Below are 22,892 nucleotides of genomic sequence, written 5' to 3'. Positions count from 1 at the left end.
CTATTAAATATATGACCAGGTGGGGGAGTCAGAGAGCAGAATCTCCAATTCCCAGCTGTTTGTCTATGAAGAGTGACAACTCCATAACTCTACCACCTGGTTTTAGTGGTGGACCAGCTCCAAATGACCCCAGGTGACAGTGCTGTAGATGTAGTGGTATTATATTCTGTGTGGTATAGTGATTATTTTTTTTTATATTCCTATTCTCTAGTGAAATTTTGATCCACTTTATTACTACATGTGGTTGTGAATAGTGATGGTTACTCATTCATTCAGAATCTGTACATTCCAGCATCAATAGACTAAAATCTGCAGGGTACAATTTTCTAACATGCAAAGTGACCTTTGATAAGGGACCCAGCAGTGCTGACATGGCGATAGTGGGGCTTGAACCAGCAATCTTCTGGTTACCAGTCCTGTATGTTACCTGCTGAGCAAATTCAAATGCTGAGCAAGTTAAAATTCAGTTATTTCATAAGTCATTTATAATCCTGGTTATGAGGAGCATCACTGATCTCCACATGTGTTTAGTCTCTCAGCCTGTTTAAAGCCTGTTGCCTAATCCACCAGTGTCCAGTGTGTACAGGTACAAGTTGTTTCTAATAAAGTATCTGGTGAGGCACCATTCACATAAACATTATTCTACATCAGCAGAGTTTTTGTCAATTTGGTTCATTTCTCAGATCAGAATTGAAATTCTCAAAACTGTTAATTCAGTCTCCACATTTTGCAAATACTTTTGTACATTCATACAAATACTCATGGACAATTATCTGCTGTTTTTGGCATTATCTATTGCTTATGTCATGTTTTCATTCTAGGTCATCACCTAGGTCATTTCATGCAAAAGTGCTGAATATGTCATAATCTCTCAGGCATAATCTGTACATTTCTTTTTTTATTTTTTGTGACATTTTGGTAATTTATCCTAACTTAAATTAAATTAAATTGTTAATCAACCAACGGTCTCATCCATAAGTCAGATGTGCATCTCAAGAACCTTTACTGTAATTGGCAAACATATATAGACACTAAACACTGCAGTATAAAAAGTATCATAATGGAAAGACAAGGCCATGAACAGGGAGAACGGCCAAGAAGAGGTGTAGAGGGTGTTAGGGTTGTGCACTCCTCTCAACCGCTTCAGCCCAGTGCGTTAGTTTGATGCAGAAGGAGAAGACAGGAACAACAGACCAATTATTGCAATGCTAGAAAAAGGCTTTTATTAAGACAGAGATATACCTCAGAAGATCTCACATACACATACAAAACCTGTGCATCAGAGAGATCTAACAGATGTTGTACATGGAGGTCTTGTAATGCTATTCCTCCACCCCTCAAACCCTCAGATCTTCTTCTATCCCCTACATGGTGTTCTTGTACATACAGGCATGACTTTACATTTTCCGTTATCTCAACTTATTAGAATGTCTGTACAAAGAGATGTTGTAATTCACCTTTATCAGTCTAAAACATCTTCTTCAGGCCTCTCGCAGAGGTCCAACACTTCCTGTAGACCAAACCATTTTCCCTTTGTACTATTACACAGCATGATTGGCGAGGCCCTTCTTAAGGTTTACAGTTTAAACACATCTAAGGCAGCAATTATATCTAACTTTAATATCATGTTTACTGGTAAGCAAAATATATTGTTGCTAATGCTATTGCTAAGCAAAAACCCATTTTCTCAACAAGGGGTAAGACTGTGTAGAGGGGTATGACTGTGTGGAGTAGAGGGGTTTGACTGTGTGGTGTAGAGGGGTTTGACTGTGTGGTGTAGAGGGGTTTGACTGTGTGGTGTAGAGGTGTATGACTGTGGTGTAGAGGGGTAAGGCTGTGTGGTGTAGAGGGGTAAGGCTGTATAGTGTAGAGGGGTAATACATGTAAATCTTCAATCATTCAGTTATTTTGTAGAGAAAACATTTCTGTAATTCAGAAGTGCACTCTGCTATACAGTATTGCTGCACATTGACATACATTCTGAAAAAAACAAAATAAAAAATAGTGTTTTGCATTGGTGTGTGGTGGTGTGGTTCTGAACACAAGACAAGACAACGATGAAACAAGCTGTTTAAATTTCAAAGTAGATCTACCAGGAAGATACAGTGAGGAAAATAAGTATTTGAACACCCTGCGACTTTGCAAGTTCTCCCAAATGCCCTAAATGTAACTGTTTGGTTTTTCCACAGTATCAAAAAGAAGCAAGAAAAACTGGAATCAGTGTTCAAGGTGTGTTTGTGTTTGTATATGTACACATGTGAGTGGGAGAAAGGTCTTAGCAGTACAGTGTGTTTAAATCCCAGCTCATGATGAGACTCTGGTTTTACTGGTTCATGCTTTACCCTAATGTCTTTCTTTAATGTAGCTGATAATGAACATAACTCAGACTTAATTAGATACTGTCTTATTGCTAAACTAAAATAAAAAATGTAAGATACAGTTCAGTTAATACGATGCCTTGGTAAGTCATAATGTCCACAGGACCACCCAGTCCCACTCAGTTCAGCCCTCTTTTATGTTTAATAGATTATCCTATGTTATAATAATCTGTCTATAACACTGTAGTTTTACTTACTCCTGATGTTTGTTTCAGGAGCTGGAGCACAAAATCATTTCTCTGGTGAAGAAGGAACTGAAGACATTCAAAAATCTACTGAGTCCAGATTACCCAGCATGCACTGAGAGACAGGTGGAGGATGAGGAGGATCAGAGCAGTGTCAGAGAGGGGACGCTGAAGATCACACTGCACGTCCTGAGGAACATGAATGAGACAGACCTCGCTAACACACTACAGACCGGTAAGAGCTCTGGGTCATGACCAGTGATGTAACTTAGTAACTGCACACAAACCTGTGAGACCGACGAGCGTGTTTTACACGTCATTCTTTGCAGTGTTCTCCATAATGATATGTGGTAGTGTGGTAGTGGTAGTGTGTAAGAAATACCTCTCAAAAACAGGGGAAGGAACATTTACTGGACGAATTTTACATTGTGTTCCAGGTTTGAAAAGTGCTGGAATTTTGGCTAAAGTACTTTAAAATGCTTGAAATTGTAATTGTATTTCGTTTTACAACAAATTGCTGTCTGACAGAAACACTTGTATTATGATTACAAAAACATTTACAAATAATACCACACAGCGACACAAATGTAATGACAGGAGATACATTATTTAAATGTCAAGAGTGACTAAGTTACTTTTTAAAGGAGTAATCAATAATCTGATTACTTTTTCAAGGTAACTAAGCCATCACTGGTCAGGACATCACAACATCACTTTATTATTTCAGAGGGAGGACACTGTTGGGGAATCTCAGTTCACAATGAGGATCTTAAATCAGTATTTGCATATCCTTGATTTAATATCCTGTAGCCTTGACCTGTAGACTCATGACGATACCATCCTACATTACTCACGATTGTCATGTGTTTTCAGAATGTTGAAGCTTAATGGATACATTGTTGTTCTTTATAACTGAGATTTGACAGACCACTGTTGCATAAACAGGTGTGATAAATAGGTATGATAAACAGGTGTTTTTTTTCTATTTGCCCCCATTGTCTTTGATATCCAGTCCACTAGTTGTAGGTCTCCTCAGTCAGGTGACCAGTGTGTGTGGTGGAACTTCAGCTGGTGTAATATCTTCTTCCACAAACCCATGTGTTATATATTTTACTGAAACAATCCTTACATTTGATTTAATAAGATAAATTAATAGAATTAATATATGAATGATCACACTCACTATAGCGAGTTAAGGTTAAGGGGGTTAGAGAGCCCAATCTACTTATGATCTCTGTTTTTTCTGTAGTTATTGTAATGGATCTTTTATGAATTATCATAATATAGATTAACATGTGTGGTGTTGTCTTCCTCTTTAATTAGAACTGGCCCCTGTATGTCACATACAGCTCAAATCTAAACTGAAGGAAAAATGTAAGATAATTAATGAAGGAATCTTACGGCATGGAACCATCGCACATCTGAATGAAATCTACACAGAGCTCTACATCACAGATGGAGGGAGTGGAGAGGTCAATTATGAACATGAGGTGAGACAGATTGAGACAGCATCCAGGAAACCAGCAATACAGGAGACACTCATCCAATGCAATGACATCTTTAGACCTTTACCAGGACGACACAAAACCATCAGAACTGTGCTGACTAAAGGAGTGGCTGGAATTGGAAAAACAATCTCAGTGCAGAAGTTCATACTGGACTGGGCTGAAGGAATAATAAATCAGGATGTTATCTACATATTTCCACTTCCTTTTAGGGAGCTTAATTTGATGAAGGAAAACAATCTCAGTCTGGTGGATCTTCTTTATTACTTTTTTCCAGAAACATGTGAATTAAAACCAACTCACTATATGTTCTACAAAATCCTCTTCATCTTTGATGGTCTGGATGAGTGTCGTCTTCCTCTAGATTTCCAGAGCAACAAGAGCTTATGGGATGTAATGGAGTCGACCTCAGTAGATGTGCTGCTGACAAACCTCATTAAGGGGAATCTGCTTCCCTCTGCTCTCCTCTGGATAACCTCTCGACCAGCAGCAGCTAATCAAATTCCTCTACAGTATATTGATCAGGTTACAGAGGTAAGAGGGTTCATTGATCCTCAGAAAGAGAAATACTTCAGGAAGAGAATCAGTGATCACAGCCTTGCCAGTAGAATCATCTCACATATGAAGTCATCAAGAAGCCTCTACATCATGTGCCACATTCCAGTCTTCTGTTGGATTGCAGCCACTGTTCTAGAGAGAATGTTGAGTGAAGCAGGAAGTGCAGAGATCCCCAAAACTCTTACTCAGATGTTCACACACTTCCTGATCTTTCACATCAAAAACAAGGACCAAAAGTATGATCAGAAAAGTGACACTGACCCTCAACAATCTAGAAAACACATTTTGGCACTGGGACAACTGGCTTTCCAACAGCTGGAAAAAAGTAACCTGATATTTTATGAGGAGGACCTGGGAAACAGTGGCATTGATATCAAAGAAATGTCAGTGTATTCAGGAATGTGCACTCAGATCTTCAGAGAGGAGTTTGAGCTAAAGCTGGGGAAGGTGTTCAGCTTTGTACATCTGAGTGTTCAGGAGTTTCTGGCTGCTTTGTATGCATTTATTACCTTCATCTCCACCAACACCAATGTGCTGCAACAGGAACCTCCAGCATTGGTCAAAATCTCAATGTCTGACTTCCTCAGCAGTGCAGTGGACAAAGCCTTACAGAGTCAAAATGGACACCTGGACCTTTTCCTCCGCTTCCTTCTGGGTCTTTCACTGGAGTCCAATCAGACTCTCTTACAAGGCCTACTGACACAGACTGGAAGCAGTTCTCACAGCAAAGAGGAAACAGTCAAGTACATCAAGGACAAAATCAGGGAGAATCCTTCTCTAGAGAAATCCATTAATCTTTTCCACTGTCTGAATGAACTGAATGATGATTCTGTAGCACAGGAAGTTCAAACTTACCTGAAAAAAGGAGGAGACACTCGTCTCCATGGAGCCAGACTCTCTCCTGCTCAGTGGTCAGCTCTCGTGTATGTGTTGCTGAACTCAGAAGAGGAGCTGGATGAGTTTGACCTGGGGAAATATGACCCATCAGAGAAATGCCTACTGAGACTGCTGCCAGTGGTCAAAGCATCCAGAAAAGTCATGTGAGTGTTTTAATTTAGAGATTAACAGTGGACGTAGCACTGGAGGCTTTAACATTAGAGAGATAGATGCACAGTGAGACCCTATATTAAAGAGAGAGAGAACATTAAAATGAAAGAAGGATAGAGACCTTGCATTCAAGAGGGAGAACAATTGAGAGAGATTGGTAGAGAACATTAAGGCAAATGTACAGAGGTTGAACAATGAAACTGAAACACCTGGTTATTAATTTATTAGTATGATGTAGGGCTTCCTTTTGCTGTCAATACAGCATCAATTAGACTTTGGAATGACATACATAAGTCCTTCACAGTGGTCAGAGGGATTTTAAGCCATTCTTGCAGGATAGTGGCCAGGTCACTATATGATGCTGGTGGAGGAAAACGTTTCCTGACTCACTCCTCCAAAACACCCCAAAGTGGCTCACAAATATTTAGATCTGGTGACTGTGCAGGCCATGGGAGTTCAACTTCACTTTCATGTTTAATCAAGTCAATCTTTCACCAGTCTTGCTGTGTGTATTTGTGCATTGTCTTCCTGATAGAGGGCACCGCCTTCAGGATACAATGTTTGAACCATTGGATGCACATGGTCCTCCAGAATGGTTTGGTTGTCCTTGGCACTGACGCGCCCATCTAGCACAAGTATTTTGCCAAGGGCCATGATATGGCAGCCCAAACCATCACTGATCCACCCCCATGCTTCACTCTGGGCATGCAATAGTCTAGGTGGTACGCTTCTTTGGGGCTTCTTCACACCGTAACTCTCCCGGGTGTGGGGAAAACAGTAAAGGTGGACTCATCAGAGAACAATATATGTTACACATTGTACACAGCCCAAGATTTGTACTCCTTGCACATTGAAATCAACGTTTGGCATTGGCACGAGTGATCAAAGGTTTGGCTATAGAAGCCTGGCTGTGTATATTGAACCTGTGGAGCTCCGGACGGACAGTTTTGATGGAAACAGGAGAGTTGAGGTGCACATTGAATGCTGTTGTGATTTGGGCAGCCGTGGTTTTGTTTTTTGGATACAATCTGGGTTAACGCCCATACATCCCTTTCAGACAGCGTCCTCTTTCATCCACAGTTAATCATGTTAGATGTGGTTCATCCTTCTTGGTGGTATGCTGACATTACCCTGGATACCGTGGCTCTTGATACATTACAAAGCACAAATCTTGCTATCTTGGTCACAGATGCACCAGCAAAACGTGCATCAACAATTTGACCTCTTTTGAACTCTGGTATGTCACTTATACTTTTGTGTGCATTGCAATATTTTGAGCAAAACTGTGCTCTTACCCTGCTAATTGAACCTTCACACTCTACTCTTACTGGTGCAATGTGCAATTAATGACTAAATATCACTAAAATAACAGGTGTTTCAGTTTCATTGTCCAACCCCTGTAGTGGATTGAAGGTTCCAACACCAGATGCTTAAGTAAATCTATGAAGTTTCCTATAAGGGTTTGGATTGTAGTAACACTGTCCAGTCATTCATTCCAGTCCAGTGTTTTGTTATTCTAATTGTACTGAGGGTGATGTATTATTAGCTGTTATGGATAGGTGTTAATTTCTCCATGTTGAGAACTATCCTACATTTAGTTCACACTCTTGGTGATAAGGTTCAGCTTTTTCAGCAACATTACAGTCAAACCATTACCTTAGTCAGACCATTAACTTTAACTTATTGCTATTATAGTGCTAAATAATTCTGCTCTCCCAACCTGGAGTTCAGTAGTCTCCTCCAGTTTCACTACTGCAGTATCTGTTCTTCCAAAATCACCACCACAGTATTTATTCAGTAGTGTTTTACACAGTAGTAATCTGTGTTTTACACAGTAGTAATTAGTGATCGACCGATATGGGTTTTTTGATGGCCGATGTCCATGCCGATATGTAAAGCCAATATTTTCATTTTTTTAATTTAAAAACGAATAAAATACTATAATAAAAATAATAAAAAACAATATACAAAACTAAAGAACTTAAACATTTATTTAGCACAGTCTCCTCTTTGCTCTTTTTGCAACAAAATAAAATACAAAATTTCAGTGCACTTAACATACACAAGCAGATAGCAGCATCATTATATTTTTGACAATGAACATTCATAAAAAAATATATAACAGCAGCAGTAGTTTTTGGTCTCAATTAACTAATGAGCCATTATTAAAGCATCAAACAGACATTTTGTCTGCAAATTTAGATAAGTAATCAAAATATAAATAAAAAAGTAAAACAAACTTTTCAAAAAAAAAAAAATCTAAGTGCACTTAACAGCATTTATTAACAGATAACTGCTTCTGTCTGTTCCTGAGAATGGACACAAGGGGGTGCTCTTCCAGCCAGAATGACAGAGCTGCCCACAGCATTGCCTGTGTGCATTGTGTAAATATCGGCCTCTTGGGCTCATATATAGGCCGATGATCTAAAAAAAATGCCAAAAATCGGCCCGATTAATCGGTCAGCAGATATATCGGGCAATCACTAGTAGTAATCACCAGACATGTGGACTCAAGTCACATGACTTGGACTCGAGTCCAACTCGAGTCACTAAACTGATGACTTGTGACCAGAGACCGTATATATAAGTGGACTGGATGACACAAGTGAAAAGTGAAGCCTCCGTGAGTCAGCTTCCCTCTAGTGGCTGGCTGCAGTACAACTTTTAACCCCGCCCATTCCCATGTAAGTGAACGGGCCGGATTACATCAAAACTCTCGACAGCAGTATTAAAACCTTTTACCTTTGTTTATTTTGTAAAACGTCAAAAGTGTCTATACTGGTGGGCGTATCCTAACGAATGTCTGGGCGGAGATACGGTCTCTGGCGGAGATACTGTCCTGCCTACCGGTTCTAATGCGCATGCTCTGGCTCCAATTTTCATCTACTGCGCAAGCGCATCCAAGATGGCGGTGTCCGTGCGGCCATCTTGGTGGCTTCAAAAGTTCACAATGGGAGTCAACGGCGACGTACCGTCCATTATATATACAGTCACTGCTTGTGACTTGACTCGACAACATCACTGAAGACTTGCGACTTGACTTAGACTTTACCTTTACTGAATTGGACTTGGAAATGGACTTGAGCTTTAAGACTTGAAAAGATTTGAAATCCTTATTTTAACATAATAAATAAGTAATATAGAATCACATAACTGGATCATTTTGTATTAAATGGTGCTGTAAAATGTGAACTGCTCAGCTCAGTTTATCCGTAAATTACAGGTGAAGTTCTGCAGCTGATCGGGGGAGAGGGGGAGGGGGAGGGGGGCAGCAGCGTTGAATTTGTGCGAAGAGGACAAGCAACATGCTCCCAAAAATGATCCCGTTCAATTATAAAGATTATGCTGTTGTGAATAAAATAAGAACTGCGATATGCAAGACATGTGGAGTTAGGATAAGAGATGGAGATGCAACCACTTCAAACTTTGTTCGACATTTGAGGCTGCACAAACAAAAAAAGTCTCTGCTATGTATATTTAACATAATGCTATAATGGTTAGCTAGCTAGCTGGGATGTGATAACCAGTGGTGGACGAAGTACACCAATTAGGTACTTGTGTAAAAGTACAGTTACCTTGCATTGAACATTACTCAAGTAAAAGTAAAAGTATTCACCTCAGTTTTTTACTTGAGTAGAAGTACAAAAGTATCTGCCTTCAAAAATACTTAAGTATTAAAAGTAAAAACCTTTTTTTTCTTAGCGTCACATCAAAACCACTAGGCCTACTCGATCAACAGGTGAACAATGAAACAGTGCCTTACAATTGCCTAGCAAACACAAAATACTCAAAACTATATTATATTTAAGTAAGACCAAGTGCTTTTGAAGAAACAACACAAAAAACACTAATTCAAGTTTCATTTTATTTTTCATTAATTTCAGTTGTCAAAAAACGAATAACAAATAACAAACACCATCACAACTGATGTTGTAAAACACAACTGATAAATTATTCACTATAAACATTACATTTGATCAAACATTACCAAAGTTTTGAAGAGGCGATACACTATATGAAGAGGTTATATGTTGTCCACCTAGCTCAAGCACCTAGGAATAGAACTGTGTGCAGCCCAACCAACTGAACTCATAATATTAAACTTGGCCAAATAATTAATATTATACCACAGTTAGTTCCGACCCTACAATGTGATTGGCTGAGAGGCGATAAAGGAGTGCCAATATTACACGTTATAGCACTGTAACCGAAGCTCTCTATGTATTACTCCGCCACATACAGGTAACCTAGCAAGGAAGCAGCGTTTACATGCCAAACAGCGCAACTACAAACAAGCAGCAACATTATCAATATGAATTACAGGGAGTTCGTTAAATCTATTGGCATTTGTTTCGATATGAAACTGGAAGATGAAGCTATAAATGACAAGCATGATTCCTCCAATGAGCCAAGGTTTGGCTCTTACAAACAATGATTTGGATGAGCTGGAAATGCAGAGAAACAAAGTTAATACCGTAAAACAAACGTCCTGAGCTCTTAATGTGTTTACATCCTAGTTAAAGAGCAACGACATTGCAGTCGATTTTAGTAATCATCAACAAAAATGAAATGAATCAGCTTCTACGACGTTTTTATGGATCCGTCAGAAACGTGAAGGAAGAGTTATATAGCATCAGCAGCTATATTATATAATTGCTGTACTTTATTTTTAATAAATACAATTTTATCAACAGTTGTTTTTGTGTATATTTACCTCTATAATATTTATTGGGTAAGGCTGTTCCAGTGTTGTGTAAGTTTAGCAGCGAGCCATTGAATGGAACTATTTTAACTGGCGGAGTGTTTTAACCAAACATGTCATATTTTCTCGTCCTCTTTAACTCAAAATCTTTCAATAAACAGCGATAATGGAACTGTGGTATAATCGCAATAATACACTAGAGGTTCGTGCTATAACGTGTAATATTGTCACTGCTGTGCTGATCTACGGGACTCGGCCTGCCTACGACAGCACTACAGCAGTGCCACACATTATAGCACTCCCTCATGTATTATTGCGTAAATAATTAATATAATTAATATAATAATAATCATTTTAATAATAATCATTTTTATTTAAAAATTAAATAATCATTTAATAATTTAGCTTCGCTTCGCTCATATTTGTTTGCCTTTGCCTCCCTCATAGGAATGAATTGCGAAGTTTGCTTCGCTTGGCCAAATTCGCGTGTATGTGTCCCCGGCTTTAACGTTTGATGTGGGAGTCTCCTGTGTTAAACTGGCGTTTAGCATCTCCACAGATTGCAATTTGGGTACTAGCACACTGCTTTGGATAAAAGCATCTGTTAAATGTAGTGTATTTCAGTGTGATATAATTAACCGGGGTATATAAACCACCCTGTTGGTAGTTCTTATAATGGCGAACTTACCTCGATGTGTTTTTTCAAGTTTGACGACGAGTTCATAAATTATGACAACGATGTGTTCTTCGGAATGCAGAGGAGACACTTGAAGGAATATGAATCATTTTTCTTTTCGAGGAATTCAAACAATTGGTCTAAATAAGGCCAGGGGTGTTGGGGAAAGCCATCTGTTGCAGCCATGTCAGATCTTCACCCATTTAGCGTTCAAATCTTAATCTCTTACTGAGCGCTGATTGGTTATAGTCTGTGACACGGTAGACTTTGATCTCTCTGTATTTTATTAAGCGTTGATTTAAAAATAAAAAAGGAACGAGATGTTTCTGTAAATGTAGCGAAGTAAAAAGTATAAAGTTTCGCTTTGAAATGTAGTGAAGTAAAAGTATAAAGTCTTACCAAATAAAAGTACTTGAGTAAAGTACAAATACATGGAAATGTTACTTAAGTACAGTAACGAATTACATTTACTTCGTTACTGTCCACCACTGGTGATAACTCAGGGGTCGAAAATGAACTTTTACAGGGGTCCACATGAGCAACTTGACTTGTGTCAGCGGTCCGCACCAACAATAATTCAAAAGCGGGGACCGGGGGGACGGACGGACGAACGAACGGGGGGGGTGGGGGTAGGTGACGATGACAATTGCGACGACATTTCACTCAAGCGAACCGAAACACTCAAACGCCTAACGTTAGTTAGTCTGACTAACTTAATATACTACTAATCAACTGCATCAATTGTGTTAAATATTGAAATTACATCTGGTGACTTGACTAGGACTTGAAGTTTAAGACTTGGGACTTGACTCGAGACTTGCTTGTATTGACTTGGGACTTGACTCGAGACTTGATTGTATTGACTTGAGACTTGACTCGAGACTTGATTGTGAAGACTTGAGACTTACTTGTTAATTGCAACTTAGTGACTTGTTCACATGTCTGGTAATCACTACTGCAGTGTTTATTCCTCCATAATCACTACTGCAGTATCTGTTCCTCCAGAATCATTCGTTTGTGCTCAGGGTTTCAGTGGATCCACAAGGGGCACTGGTTGGGCACATATGTATCTCTTCTATTGTTTAGAGCCAAACAGGGTTATTTTCCAGGACACTGACACCATTCACTAGGGTTATTTACCAGTATATTGAGTTATATAGCCAACTGGGTAGGTGGACAAGTCTTAAAAGTTTGAGTAGAATGCGTTTCTTGAGCTCCTCAAAATCCCTAACACGGCTGGCCATGTACCATTCTTCAAACAGAATGGCTCTCTAAAGTACAAATTTAAGGTTTGATTGCCATTAAAATTTCTTCAGGTTTTCTTCATGCATGAACTCAAATGCAAATTTTTCATAACTTCAACCCAAGCTATGCATTAGTGTAAGGACTGAGCAAACCACATGGGCCAAACTGTATTTAATCCTGCTTTGCAGACTGTCTGGTTGTGGTCTCACTGAAGAGGCTTGTGAGTCTCTCACATCAGTTCTTCAAACAGAAAATTCACTGACAGAGCTGGAAATGAATAATAATGACCTGAAGGATGCAGGAGTGGAGCAACTCTGTGCTGGACTCAAGAGTTCACACTGTAAACTGGAGATTCTCAGGTGAGTGAATTTATTCTTGAATGAAAACAGTAAGTTGTGACTACATGATTTTAAAAGGTCAGTATTCTCTTTAAAACACAATAAACTTTTGTAGTACACCATTAAATTCATTACAAGCACACGTCTTCAGATTGTCCTGCCTATTGATTATCTATCAACACCTGGATTGACTATTGTGTAATGAGTTGCTGGTGGTTGTGTTTGATAGGTTTAGTGAAGCAGAGTCTAGATCAGGAAAGTGTGTTGAACACAGCTGTGTTGCACATGTTTTGCTCAGAAACACAATCTTCTTGGTGTTGGTGTTCTTGGTATATTGGTGTTAGTAGTTTGTAAGTATGTAAATGACAATTTAGTTTTCTGGGTTAATTAGTTATATATTCCATGATTTGGCAGGTCTGTCTATAATGTGATTGGTCAGTAAGAAAGTTGAAAAGTGGAAGAAAAAAAAACTATGACAGTGGAATGGGTTATGACTACAGCTGTATGCTAGAGAACGGAAGGAAATTACCTGTATTTGTTGCTATGGTGATTAGGTTTATTAACTTGAAATCATTATTATTATAATTAATATTAATTGGTGGTGTTATTGTTATCCTCTGACTAAACTGCCCTTTGTTCTGTATTTATTATTTGCAGACTGTCTCGCTGTGGTCTCACTGAGGACTCATGCAAATGTCTCACATCAGTTCTACAAACAAAAAGGTCCTCACTAAGAGAGCTGGAGATGAATAACAATGATCTGCAGGATTCAGGAGTGGTGCAGCTCTGTGCTGGACTGAAGAGTTCACACTGTAAACTGGAGATTCTTAGGTGAGCTTTCTGTGTCTATTTTGAAACTAAAACAGTAAGGTGTGATGACAATGCAGAGCAGTTTTTAAAAGTCATGTGTCCTCTAAGATTTGATTCCTTTATTGTCATTGCAACATAAATTAGAGTACAATAAAGTTGATTAGCAATCCTGCTGAGGCCCTTATACAACAAAGTTGTTGTGGGATCTACCGTATTTTCCAGACTATAAGCCGCTACTTTTTTCCCCATGATTCGAACCACGCGGCTTATAATGAGGTGTGGCTTTGCTGTAGACTTTTCTTCACCCATCAGGGGGTGGAGTAGAAAGTGAATCAGGTGGTAGGTCAAAGTTGTAAATCAAAGAAGAAAGTGCTAATTTTCATATTTAGACATAATACTGCTGTAATACTGCAAAGTCATGTGGTCAGTGGTGAACTTCGGTATAGCCAGTGTGTTTTTTATTTAAAATAATTAACACCCTTGAGCCAGTGTGTCTTTGGACATGGATAATGCCATGCAGTTTGCTGTGATGGATAATTAAAGTCTAGTTCTTATTTATGCATAGAACCATAAATCGACAATATAATCTGTAGCGTCTTTATGTGCAGATAAACGAGGGGAGTTGGAATTTGGCACAACACCAGCTGAAAGCCAAATCTGTCGTACGTGAAATGCTACAGGCACCGTTTAGAAACTGATCAGTGCAGTTAAATGTATTCAGTTCAGTAGATATATGCGGCTTTTAGCAGGTGGGGCTTATACAACATTTTCCTTTTTTTTTTTTTTTTTTTTTTTACTTTGTAGGTGTGGCTTATATTGAGGTGCGCTCTATAGTCCAGAAAATACGGAGGTTTATTTACTAGAGAGAGGCACCCAACAGGCATCCTAACATGGCAATACAGTATCTGGTATTAGTGCACCAGTTGTTCTGAACATAAAATCTTAAATTCTCACCAGAGTTTTTGTATTCAATGAAATGCTGTGTGACCTGCTAGCTCAGTGGCAACATCAGGGATAATTGTGTGTACCCATGTTTCTGTTGGAATGACACAGTCTTCCTGTGAATTTGTGCACCCAATACTGTGGAGAAACCACTCCAAACTGCTTCTCAGTTTTTACAGAAAAAAACTAATTAGGATCACATCAAATCAATCAAAAAATGGTACTTTCAAAATATCTTCAGTACTTGGTTGGGAATCCCTTTGCTATAATCACTGCCTTGATGCGACGTGGTGTTGAGACTGTGGAATTGCCTGAGAGTTATGGAAGCACAGATTTCCTTGATGCTTGTTATAAGCTCTGTTGTTATTTCTGGTGGCCCTCATTTTCCTCTTGAGAATACCCCATAGATTCTCAATGGGGTTTAAGTCCAGTGGGCATCAAACCAGGCTGTGGTGCTTCTGGCAGTATGGGCAGGGGCCAGGTCCTGCTGAGAGATGAAATCTACATCTCCATACAGGTCCTCAGCAGAAGGAATCATGAAGTCCCATAATACATTCTGGTAGACTATTGCAGTGACCTTGAATTTAAGAAAGCAGAGTTTACCAACACCTGGACCTGGTACCCCAAATCATGACTGACTGTGGATATTTCACACTGGACCTCAAGTAGTTTGGGTTCGGTTCCTCACCCGTCTTTCCTGGGAGGCACTGATGAATATTTTGGGCCAAAAGCAAAGAGAAAGAAACTAACGTTTTCAGAGCCGGGGTGGACACATATGCAATAAAGGGCTGGCACACACTTTAACAGAGCTGGTCTCCTCTATTTGACCCGTGCACATACGAAGAATGCGTGACATACTGCGAAACGCTTCACTTAAGCACTACTGAAAGAATATGAAGAGCCACTGCAACTATGAAAGGAAAAGAGGTTTATATGAAAAGGAATGTTTCAACATAATATAAGGCATGAGTATAACACAGCATGGACTGAAGCAACCGAGCAATACAGAAACAGAACAAAACCAGACCACTAGATATGGGGAAGGAAAATATCAGTAACCTAAACCAAAGACAAGAAAGCACGACTAACCAATATGAATGCAGACCATATTAATAACATTTTTATTTATAAGTGCCTTTCAGGATACTCAATGACACTTTACAATAAGATAAGAAACCATATAAAAACAATTTTATATCTATTTTACTTGAATGTTTTAAGTAACAAATTAAAATTACAAATTCATAAAAGCAATCTCAAAAAGATATGTTTAAGTGCCTCTTAAAAACATCCATTGATGTACATGTATGGAGATATAGAGGGATTGAGTTTCATAATTTTGCACCACTGAAAGCTGAAAGCTCTTTGACCAAACAGCAGAAGGAACTGCGAGCAGACAAGTATCAGCAGACCAAGAAGGAGAATTCTCTCGAGAATGTGAAGGACAGTATCTTGACAATAGAACAAAGATAATCAGGTGCCAAGCCATGGAAAAACTTAAAAATCAAGAGCAGAGTTTTATCTAGTATTCAATACTACTAGAAGCCAGTGCAGTTCTTTCAGCTTTGGGGTTATATGTTCACCTGTTTTAGACTCCTGGTAGGGGGCCCAACCAAGACGGAGTTACAATAATGAAGTCATGATGAAATGAATGCATGTATGAGTGTTTCAGCCACAGTGTTTGGGAGAGAGGGACGTAGCCTTGCAATATTTCCGAGGTGGAAAAATGCTGTTTTAGTTATGTTGCTAATGTGTGCCTCAAGAGAAAGTGTAAAGTCTAAAATGACACCAAGGTTGCGAACTTTGGACACAGATGATTGGATAAAGCCAGGGATAGATATTGTCAATTGTCTCATTTTCTTGAAGGTGGAAGGGGAAGCAATAAGAACAGCTTCAGATTTTTTACTGTTTAGTTTAAGAAAATTCTTAGCTATCCAGTTCCTAATATCGACATGGCAGCTAACCAAGGAATCTGGAGGCAGTGTATCTGAGAGTTTAGTGGAGATGTAGATTTGCATCAGCATAACGGTGAAATTGGAGGCTGTGCTGTCTGATGATATCACCCAGCGGAAGGATGTAGATGATGAGAATGAGCCAAGAACTGAACCCTGGGGAACACTAAAGGACAATGTTGTACCCAGCAAACATGGCAACAGTGGCCCTCTTTGGGACCACAGCGGGCTTAAAATGTGGCCCTATTTGGGCTGCCCACATTGGACCCCCTCCGGCTTGAACGTGGGGGCGTAACAGGGCCCACTGTTATGGACCCAAATGGGCTACCCACAATCAGCCCAGTTATCTGAGTTTGCCCAATTCAAGCCCTTTCTTAGCCGACTACTTAGACCACAGTTGCCTACACTGGTCCCATATAACTTGCCATTGTTCAGCCTATAGCGGTCAATTTGCCACTTTCCCACTCTGAGCCACTTATGGACCCAATCAGGGCCACTACTCAGCCCACAGCTGCCTACACTGGCCCCATATATCTTACTCACATTAAAGCTTTTAGACTGTTCCACCCATAGCCACCACCACTTTCCCATAGTCTGCCATCGGTGTATTCTCTTCTTTAAACTACAAATAGATTATCTAGAAAATAACATTTTTTGCCTCTTTTGGAGCCTAAATGCTTACCTCATGTAAAAACCACCAAGAGTTTGAAAAAGGGTCAAGTCATTATTTATTTTACATTGAAAAAACATCCAGTTTAAGTTTAAACTTAAACTAGCATTTACATCTGAACTGCAGATTGTCTTTTGCATTCAATAAAGATTCTTTAATATCACATGCTTGCTGAATATTCTGAGCACAGCAAAATAATGAGTAATATAAAACAGTAAATGAAATACCTTTCAAGTGCAAGGAAAAAATGACACTGAATTCACTAAAAGAATATTTCAAACAAAACGACTGGAAAACCATAATCAATAGCATGAACATCATAAATCAGACTTGGTTCTGTGTGTGTCTTCTGAACATTCTTTCTTTTCTACCTCCATCACGGTCTCTAGCGTTCCTCAGCCACACCTTGATTGCAGCCTCAACTGCAGCATTGGTCATCTGTTCTGGTGCACTTCTGTGGACTGCCTCTATGTAGTTGTACAGCACAAATGTACAAAAATATTCTGAATGTTTCAGATTAATTAAACAGGTAGAGACTAAAACACTCATAGATTTCTATAAAATGTAATATACATTTTAAACATCTATTAAGTGTTGCCTTCATCCACTATCACTTTACCATAAAAGTGAAAAAGTATTGACTGAGCAATTTCCAGTGAAAACTTATAGACAAACTGTAGGCTACAGATGAATTGCAAGCAAAAGAAATAATAAACCCAAGCAGCAAATTTATTCTCACCTATGACCACTTTACACAGGATAAGATCTTGAAAAGATCTCTTCTCCCCAGACCCTGAGCTCTCCCCAGAGCTGCAGAGCAAGACTGTTAACTAACAAATATGACATCACCCTCCTGGTCGTTGTTTGGACGTCACATCCTCCAACTGTTCCTAAATATACAATCTGTGAAAGAAAAACAAAAAGAACAACTGTGAAGAGACATAAGGCGATAGTAGTATGGTGTGGTAGTGTGTAATAAATTCATAAATGTTTCATATGTAATTCTAACTTACATGAAATGAAGTTGAGGTGATGGAATAAGTAGTAATGTAGACACCTAGAAATGTATACACAGAGTTGTATATAAAAGCTAGCAACTATAGTCTAGACTCTGTAGGTGCTTGAAATCTCTAATGCTGCCTATATTTCATGTTAAGATATATCTCACAAACAGCATGCTAATGTGTAAATGTTTACCTAGCGGGTCTTGTCAACTAGCTAAATTTACGGGCGCACTGCAAACATTGTGTAACGCTCACCGCGTCACACAGCGCCAATTATAATAGTTTGGACTACGCCACCCTCAACTAGAGGGAAACTAATCAGTAACGTTTCACCCGCGCGAGATTACTGCCAGCGAAAATAAAATTGTTGGACTGCAGAGACTGAGATGCAGATCATTTATTATACAAAATATAAAACACCGGACATTCTTAAAAAGAAGCACCGTGCGGTACAGCCACAGACTTTCCGGAGCAGCTACCTAACATAGGTTACCTCACTTCCACCAGCGGGGGTTGGCGCGCACCTAAAAGAATAAAGCAAACAAACCACTCAATACACAAATAACCCACACCACACGTTCGCGTGAACGCGCTCCAAATAAACTCAAATTCACTGCAAATAAACCCCAAATAGGTAGGTGCCGCCAACACCTCACTCGTTCTGCTCCCACCTTTCTCCAACCGTACCGCCGGGCTAAAAATAAAAAACACAACAGTAAATCACGTTCCACAAAACACGTCTGCCACTAACAAACTCCAATTCCTATAAAGAAAATTAAAGGGGAGAAAACAGTGGTCTAGCTCTCACGCGCACTCTGATGGCTCCTGTAGGAAGGAACACACTTTAACTAAGACGAACATCATTTAAAAACATTGCCTGCGCTCAAGCTCGGCCCTACCGTGCAATAGCTGGAATGACTCAGATCGCCCGTGACTTGGCCACCTCTGCGACCTACAGCACGCGCACAAATGCATCAAATTAATTGATTCCAACAACATGGAATATATTTCATTATCATCAGCCTACTTACCACTCGTATGCAGCTCACAACACACCCAGTCAGCTTCTAAAAAGCCCCGAACAATCTCAAACTCTGAGAATGGGTAATAACTCTTGCCACCCGGAAACTCCGTGAGAATGGGTAATAACTCTAGCCACCCAGAAACTCAGTGAGAATGGGTAATAACTCTTGCCACCCGGACCCGAGCGCGTCTCTCGTCCCGTCAATCAGCTTCCGAGCTAGCGAGAACACACGAGAGTTTAAATACCCTTCGTGATGTGCACTAATTCACTATGGGCGGTGCCCTTAATTAAACCGGGCTGTATTTTCAGGCACACTCTGTAACGGAGTCTTCCTGTTACATCTACCCCCCTCATACAATAAATCACTGTCCCAGTGATTTCCCCACTCACTCCCAGGGTCTATGCAGCACTGGTCTCGTTTCTAGTGGAGGGTGAACTAACAGCCTTGATGATGTCGCCACTGAGCGTGGGAGGTTAAAAGGGTTGGAATGCTGACCTGCAGTCACTCTGGACGTCCTCCTCACATCCCCTGGATTTACTCCTACAGGGATGGACTCACCCTCCTGATACTCCAGCCGCCTATTAGATGCAGAGCCTGACTGGTGTGGTTCAATCCACAAACCGATATCCCCCTCATCTTCACTCTCCAGCGGCGATTCGCTCTTATCCTCGCTCTGACCTACTAGGTCCACTCCTGGTACAACCAAATGCTGGCCAGGAACTTCCCGCAACTCAGCCCGATGTACATTTCTATCGGGGCCTGTTCCCTCCTCTGGGCGAATAGTGTAAACCCTGCCCCCACTATCCAGGCACTGAACCACCCTGTACCTAACCCCATCCCAATGGTCTTGAATCTTATTTCGCCCTTGCACATGATTACGCCGGTAAACCAGGGTGCCAGCTGGGAGAATGTGTACAGCCTGGGGTTGAGACCTCTGGGCTCTCGCATCGGCGGCAGCCTCCATATTTCGTTTAGCATGACTAAAAGCGCTTTCCAGGAATGCCTGTTGCCCTCTGATCCATTCACCAACCGACCCTTCCACCATCTCCTCCTCAGCCTGTCCCAACAGAAAGTCAACAGGTAAATGTGGCTTCTGACCAAACAACAACTCGTACGGGGAATACCCTGTGGACTGATGAACAGTGGTATTGTAAGCAAACAGAAGATGGGAAAGATGTAAAGGCCACCTCTTCTTCTGCTCTGGGGGAAGAGAGCGCAACAAGTCATGCATGGTCCTGTTAAACCTCTCACATTGCCCATTTCCAGCTGGATGGTAAGGAGTTGTCCGACTCTTTTCTACCCCATACAGTCGGCAGAGACTCTTCAACAATTCCCCCTCGAAATTTCGACCTTGATCCGAATGGATCCGTTTGGGCACGCCATACTTGTAGAACCACCGCTCAACCAGAACCTTAGCCACGGTACTGGCTCTCTGGTCTGGAGTTGGATAGGCCTGTGTGAACTTTGAAAACACATCCGTTATTACCAAAACATTCTCTCTCCCATCACTGGAACGTTCCAAGACAGTGAAATCTATGGCAACTATGTCTAATGGCCGGGAAGCACTGAGCCGCCCCATGAACGTGCGTACCTTTGGTTGTACGGCCTTAGCAACCACACAACGTGAGCACTCCTGGCACCATCGGGCAATATCCTTCCGCATAAAGGGCCAATAACACCGTTGTCGGATCAAATTAGTGGTTCGCTCCGTACCCTGATGCCCATGATCATCATGAAGGGCAACCAACACCTCCCTCTGTAACACCTCAGGTAACAGCAGTTGCAAAATTTCCTCCCCTCCGTCTGGCGAATGTACAACCCTATACAAGACCCCAGCTTCCTCCCGTATTCTTTTCCACTGCTTAACCAATTCCACTACCGCGGGGGACTGCATGGCACGCTCTTCGACAGTGGGAGGTCTACCTCGGGTCCAATAGATAGTGAAGTCCCTGATCACTGGATCAGTGGCCTGAAGAGCCTGTAGCTCAGGCCTAGAACGAACAGGGAGCACATCAATCGCCGCCACTTGTGTCGATACTGGCTGCTCTAGCACCGCTGCCTCAACTAATTCAGGAACCACCACACCCGGAACTATTTCCTGAACCGAGTCGACAGATGGAACTGGCATACGAGACAGAGCGTCCGCATTCCCATTCTTAATGCCAGGACGGTACTTGAGCACAAAATCAAAACCAGCAAGCTGGGAAGCCCACCGCTGTTCCACCGCTCCCAGCTTAGCGGTCTGCAAATAACTTAATGGGTTGTTATCAGTAAATACCGTAAACTTGGCGCCTAACAAGTACTCACGGAACTTTTCCGTCACGGCCCACTTCAACCCCAACAGTTCCAATTTCAGAGCACTATAGTTGGACATGTTTTGCTCTGCCGGATGTAACCCTCGACTCGCATAAGCGATGGGCTTACGCTGACCTCCCTGATCTTGAGACAGCACTGCCCCCAACCCGTTATGGCTAGCATCAATCTCCAGGACGAAAGGCTTAGAGAAATCAGCATAGCCAAGGACTGGGGCTGCCACCAATGCCTGCTTCAAGAAAAGGAAAGCTTCTTCGCAAGCTCCAGTCCAATGCCCTCCCACAGCACAGGACCTGGTCTTTTTCTGGCCACCCTGCAGAGTAGCAACCAATCGGTGTAATGGGGCAGCATGGCGGGCAAATCCGTTGACAAACCTTCGATAATATGAGGCGAAACCTAAAAAAGATCGGAGCTCCTTCACAGTCTGGGGCCGCGCCCAGTCAGCCACCACCTGGATTTTATCTGGGTCAGTTGACACCCCCTCCGCAGAGATCACATGTCCCAAATACCGAACCTCTGTCTGAAAAAAATGACACTTGTCAAATTTTAACTTCAACTGGTGATGTTGCAGCCGCTCAAACACCAACTCCAAACGTTGCAGATGATCCTCAAAAGAAGAAGAAAACACCACGATATCATCCAGATATAACAGCAATGACTGAAATCTTTCATCCCCGAAGATGCGCTCCATGAGCCGTTGGAAGGTACTGGGGGCATTACATAACCCAAAAGGCATGCGATTAAATTCGAACAACCCAAAGGGAGTACAGAACGCAGTCTTTTGCTTATCTCCCTCCGCCATAGGGACCTGATTGTAACCGCTAGCCAAATCCAGAGTAGTAAACAACTTGGCTCCCGAGAGTGCATCTAGCGACTCTTCTATACGCGGCAAGGGATAGGCATCTTTCCGGGTTTTCACGTTCAGCTGTCTATAGTCTACACAGAGACGGATTGACCCGTCCTTTTTCTGAACCACCACAATAGGCGACGAATAGGGACTACAACTAGGCCGCACCACCCCTTTTGCTAGAAGCTCTGTAATGTGGGCCTTCACCAACTCATACTGCGTAGGCGGGAGACGTCGATACCGCTGCCGAACAGGGACCTCATCCAGCAAAGGAATTTCATGCTGGATCAAATCAGTACACCCCAATGCACCATCTTGGCTAAACACTTGTCGATACTTGTGCAATAATGCCGAAGCCGCCTGTTCTTGTTGCACTGTTAAAGAAGGCCAGGAACAGGCCTGAAAGTTGGTCGATCCACAATCGGCCTGTACAGAGCGAACGGTTGCCACGCGTTCTACAACTGACACTTCCTCATCAAATGCAACACTCGAACCATCACATGGCGCATCAACCAAAAACAACTCACCCAAACCCGTACGAGAAGGGAGCCAGACATCCTGTTCGGCCACATTAACTACCGGCACAAAGCTGATCCCTCCCTGTACAGGGAGGAGAGCACGAGACACCAGCAATCCCGCAGGCAAAACATCACTTGTAGGTTCAAATAACACTGGGTCCACCACAGAGCCGCCAG

General features: G+C 41.3%; 1 protein-coding gene across 7 annotated transcripts in view; it reads left to right on the top strand.

Moving 5' to 3' along the window:
- LOC143509920 (NACHT, LRR and PYD domains-containing protein 3-like) overlaps window positions 1-22,892 on the top strand; it is a 43,009-nt gene that overhangs the window by 2,204 nt on the left and 17,913 nt on the right. For 6 of the 7 annotated variants that reach the window (XM_076998803.1, XM_076998802.1, XM_076998807.1 and 3 more), the window contains 6 exons: window positions 20-133; window positions 2,190-2,229; window positions 2,594-2,798; window positions 3,887-5,666; window positions 12,485-12,655; window positions 13,292-13,465. In XM_076998803.1, coding sequence (XP_076854918.1) covers window positions 20-133; window positions 2,190-2,229; window positions 2,594-2,798; window positions 3,887-5,666; window positions 12,485-12,655; window positions 13,292-13,465 — 2,484 coding nt within the window. The remainder of the gene's footprint in view (window positions 1-19; window positions 134-2,189; window positions 2,230-2,593; window positions 2,799-3,886; window positions 5,667-12,484; window positions 12,656-13,291; window positions 13,466-22,892) is intronic. The other variant, XM_076998806.1, reaches the window with a different exon arrangement.

Source organism: Brachyhypopomus gauderio, chromosome 3 (genome assembly GCF_052324685.1).
Source record: "Brachyhypopomus gauderio isolate BG-103 chromosome 3, BGAUD_0.2, whole genome shotgun sequence".
Lineage (NCBI taxonomy): Eukaryota > Metazoa > Chordata > Actinopteri > Gymnotiformes > Hypopomidae > Brachyhypopomus > Brachyhypopomus gauderio.
Note: the sequence above shows the minus strand (reverse complement) of the source record. Positions and strands in the feature narration are given on the sequence as shown.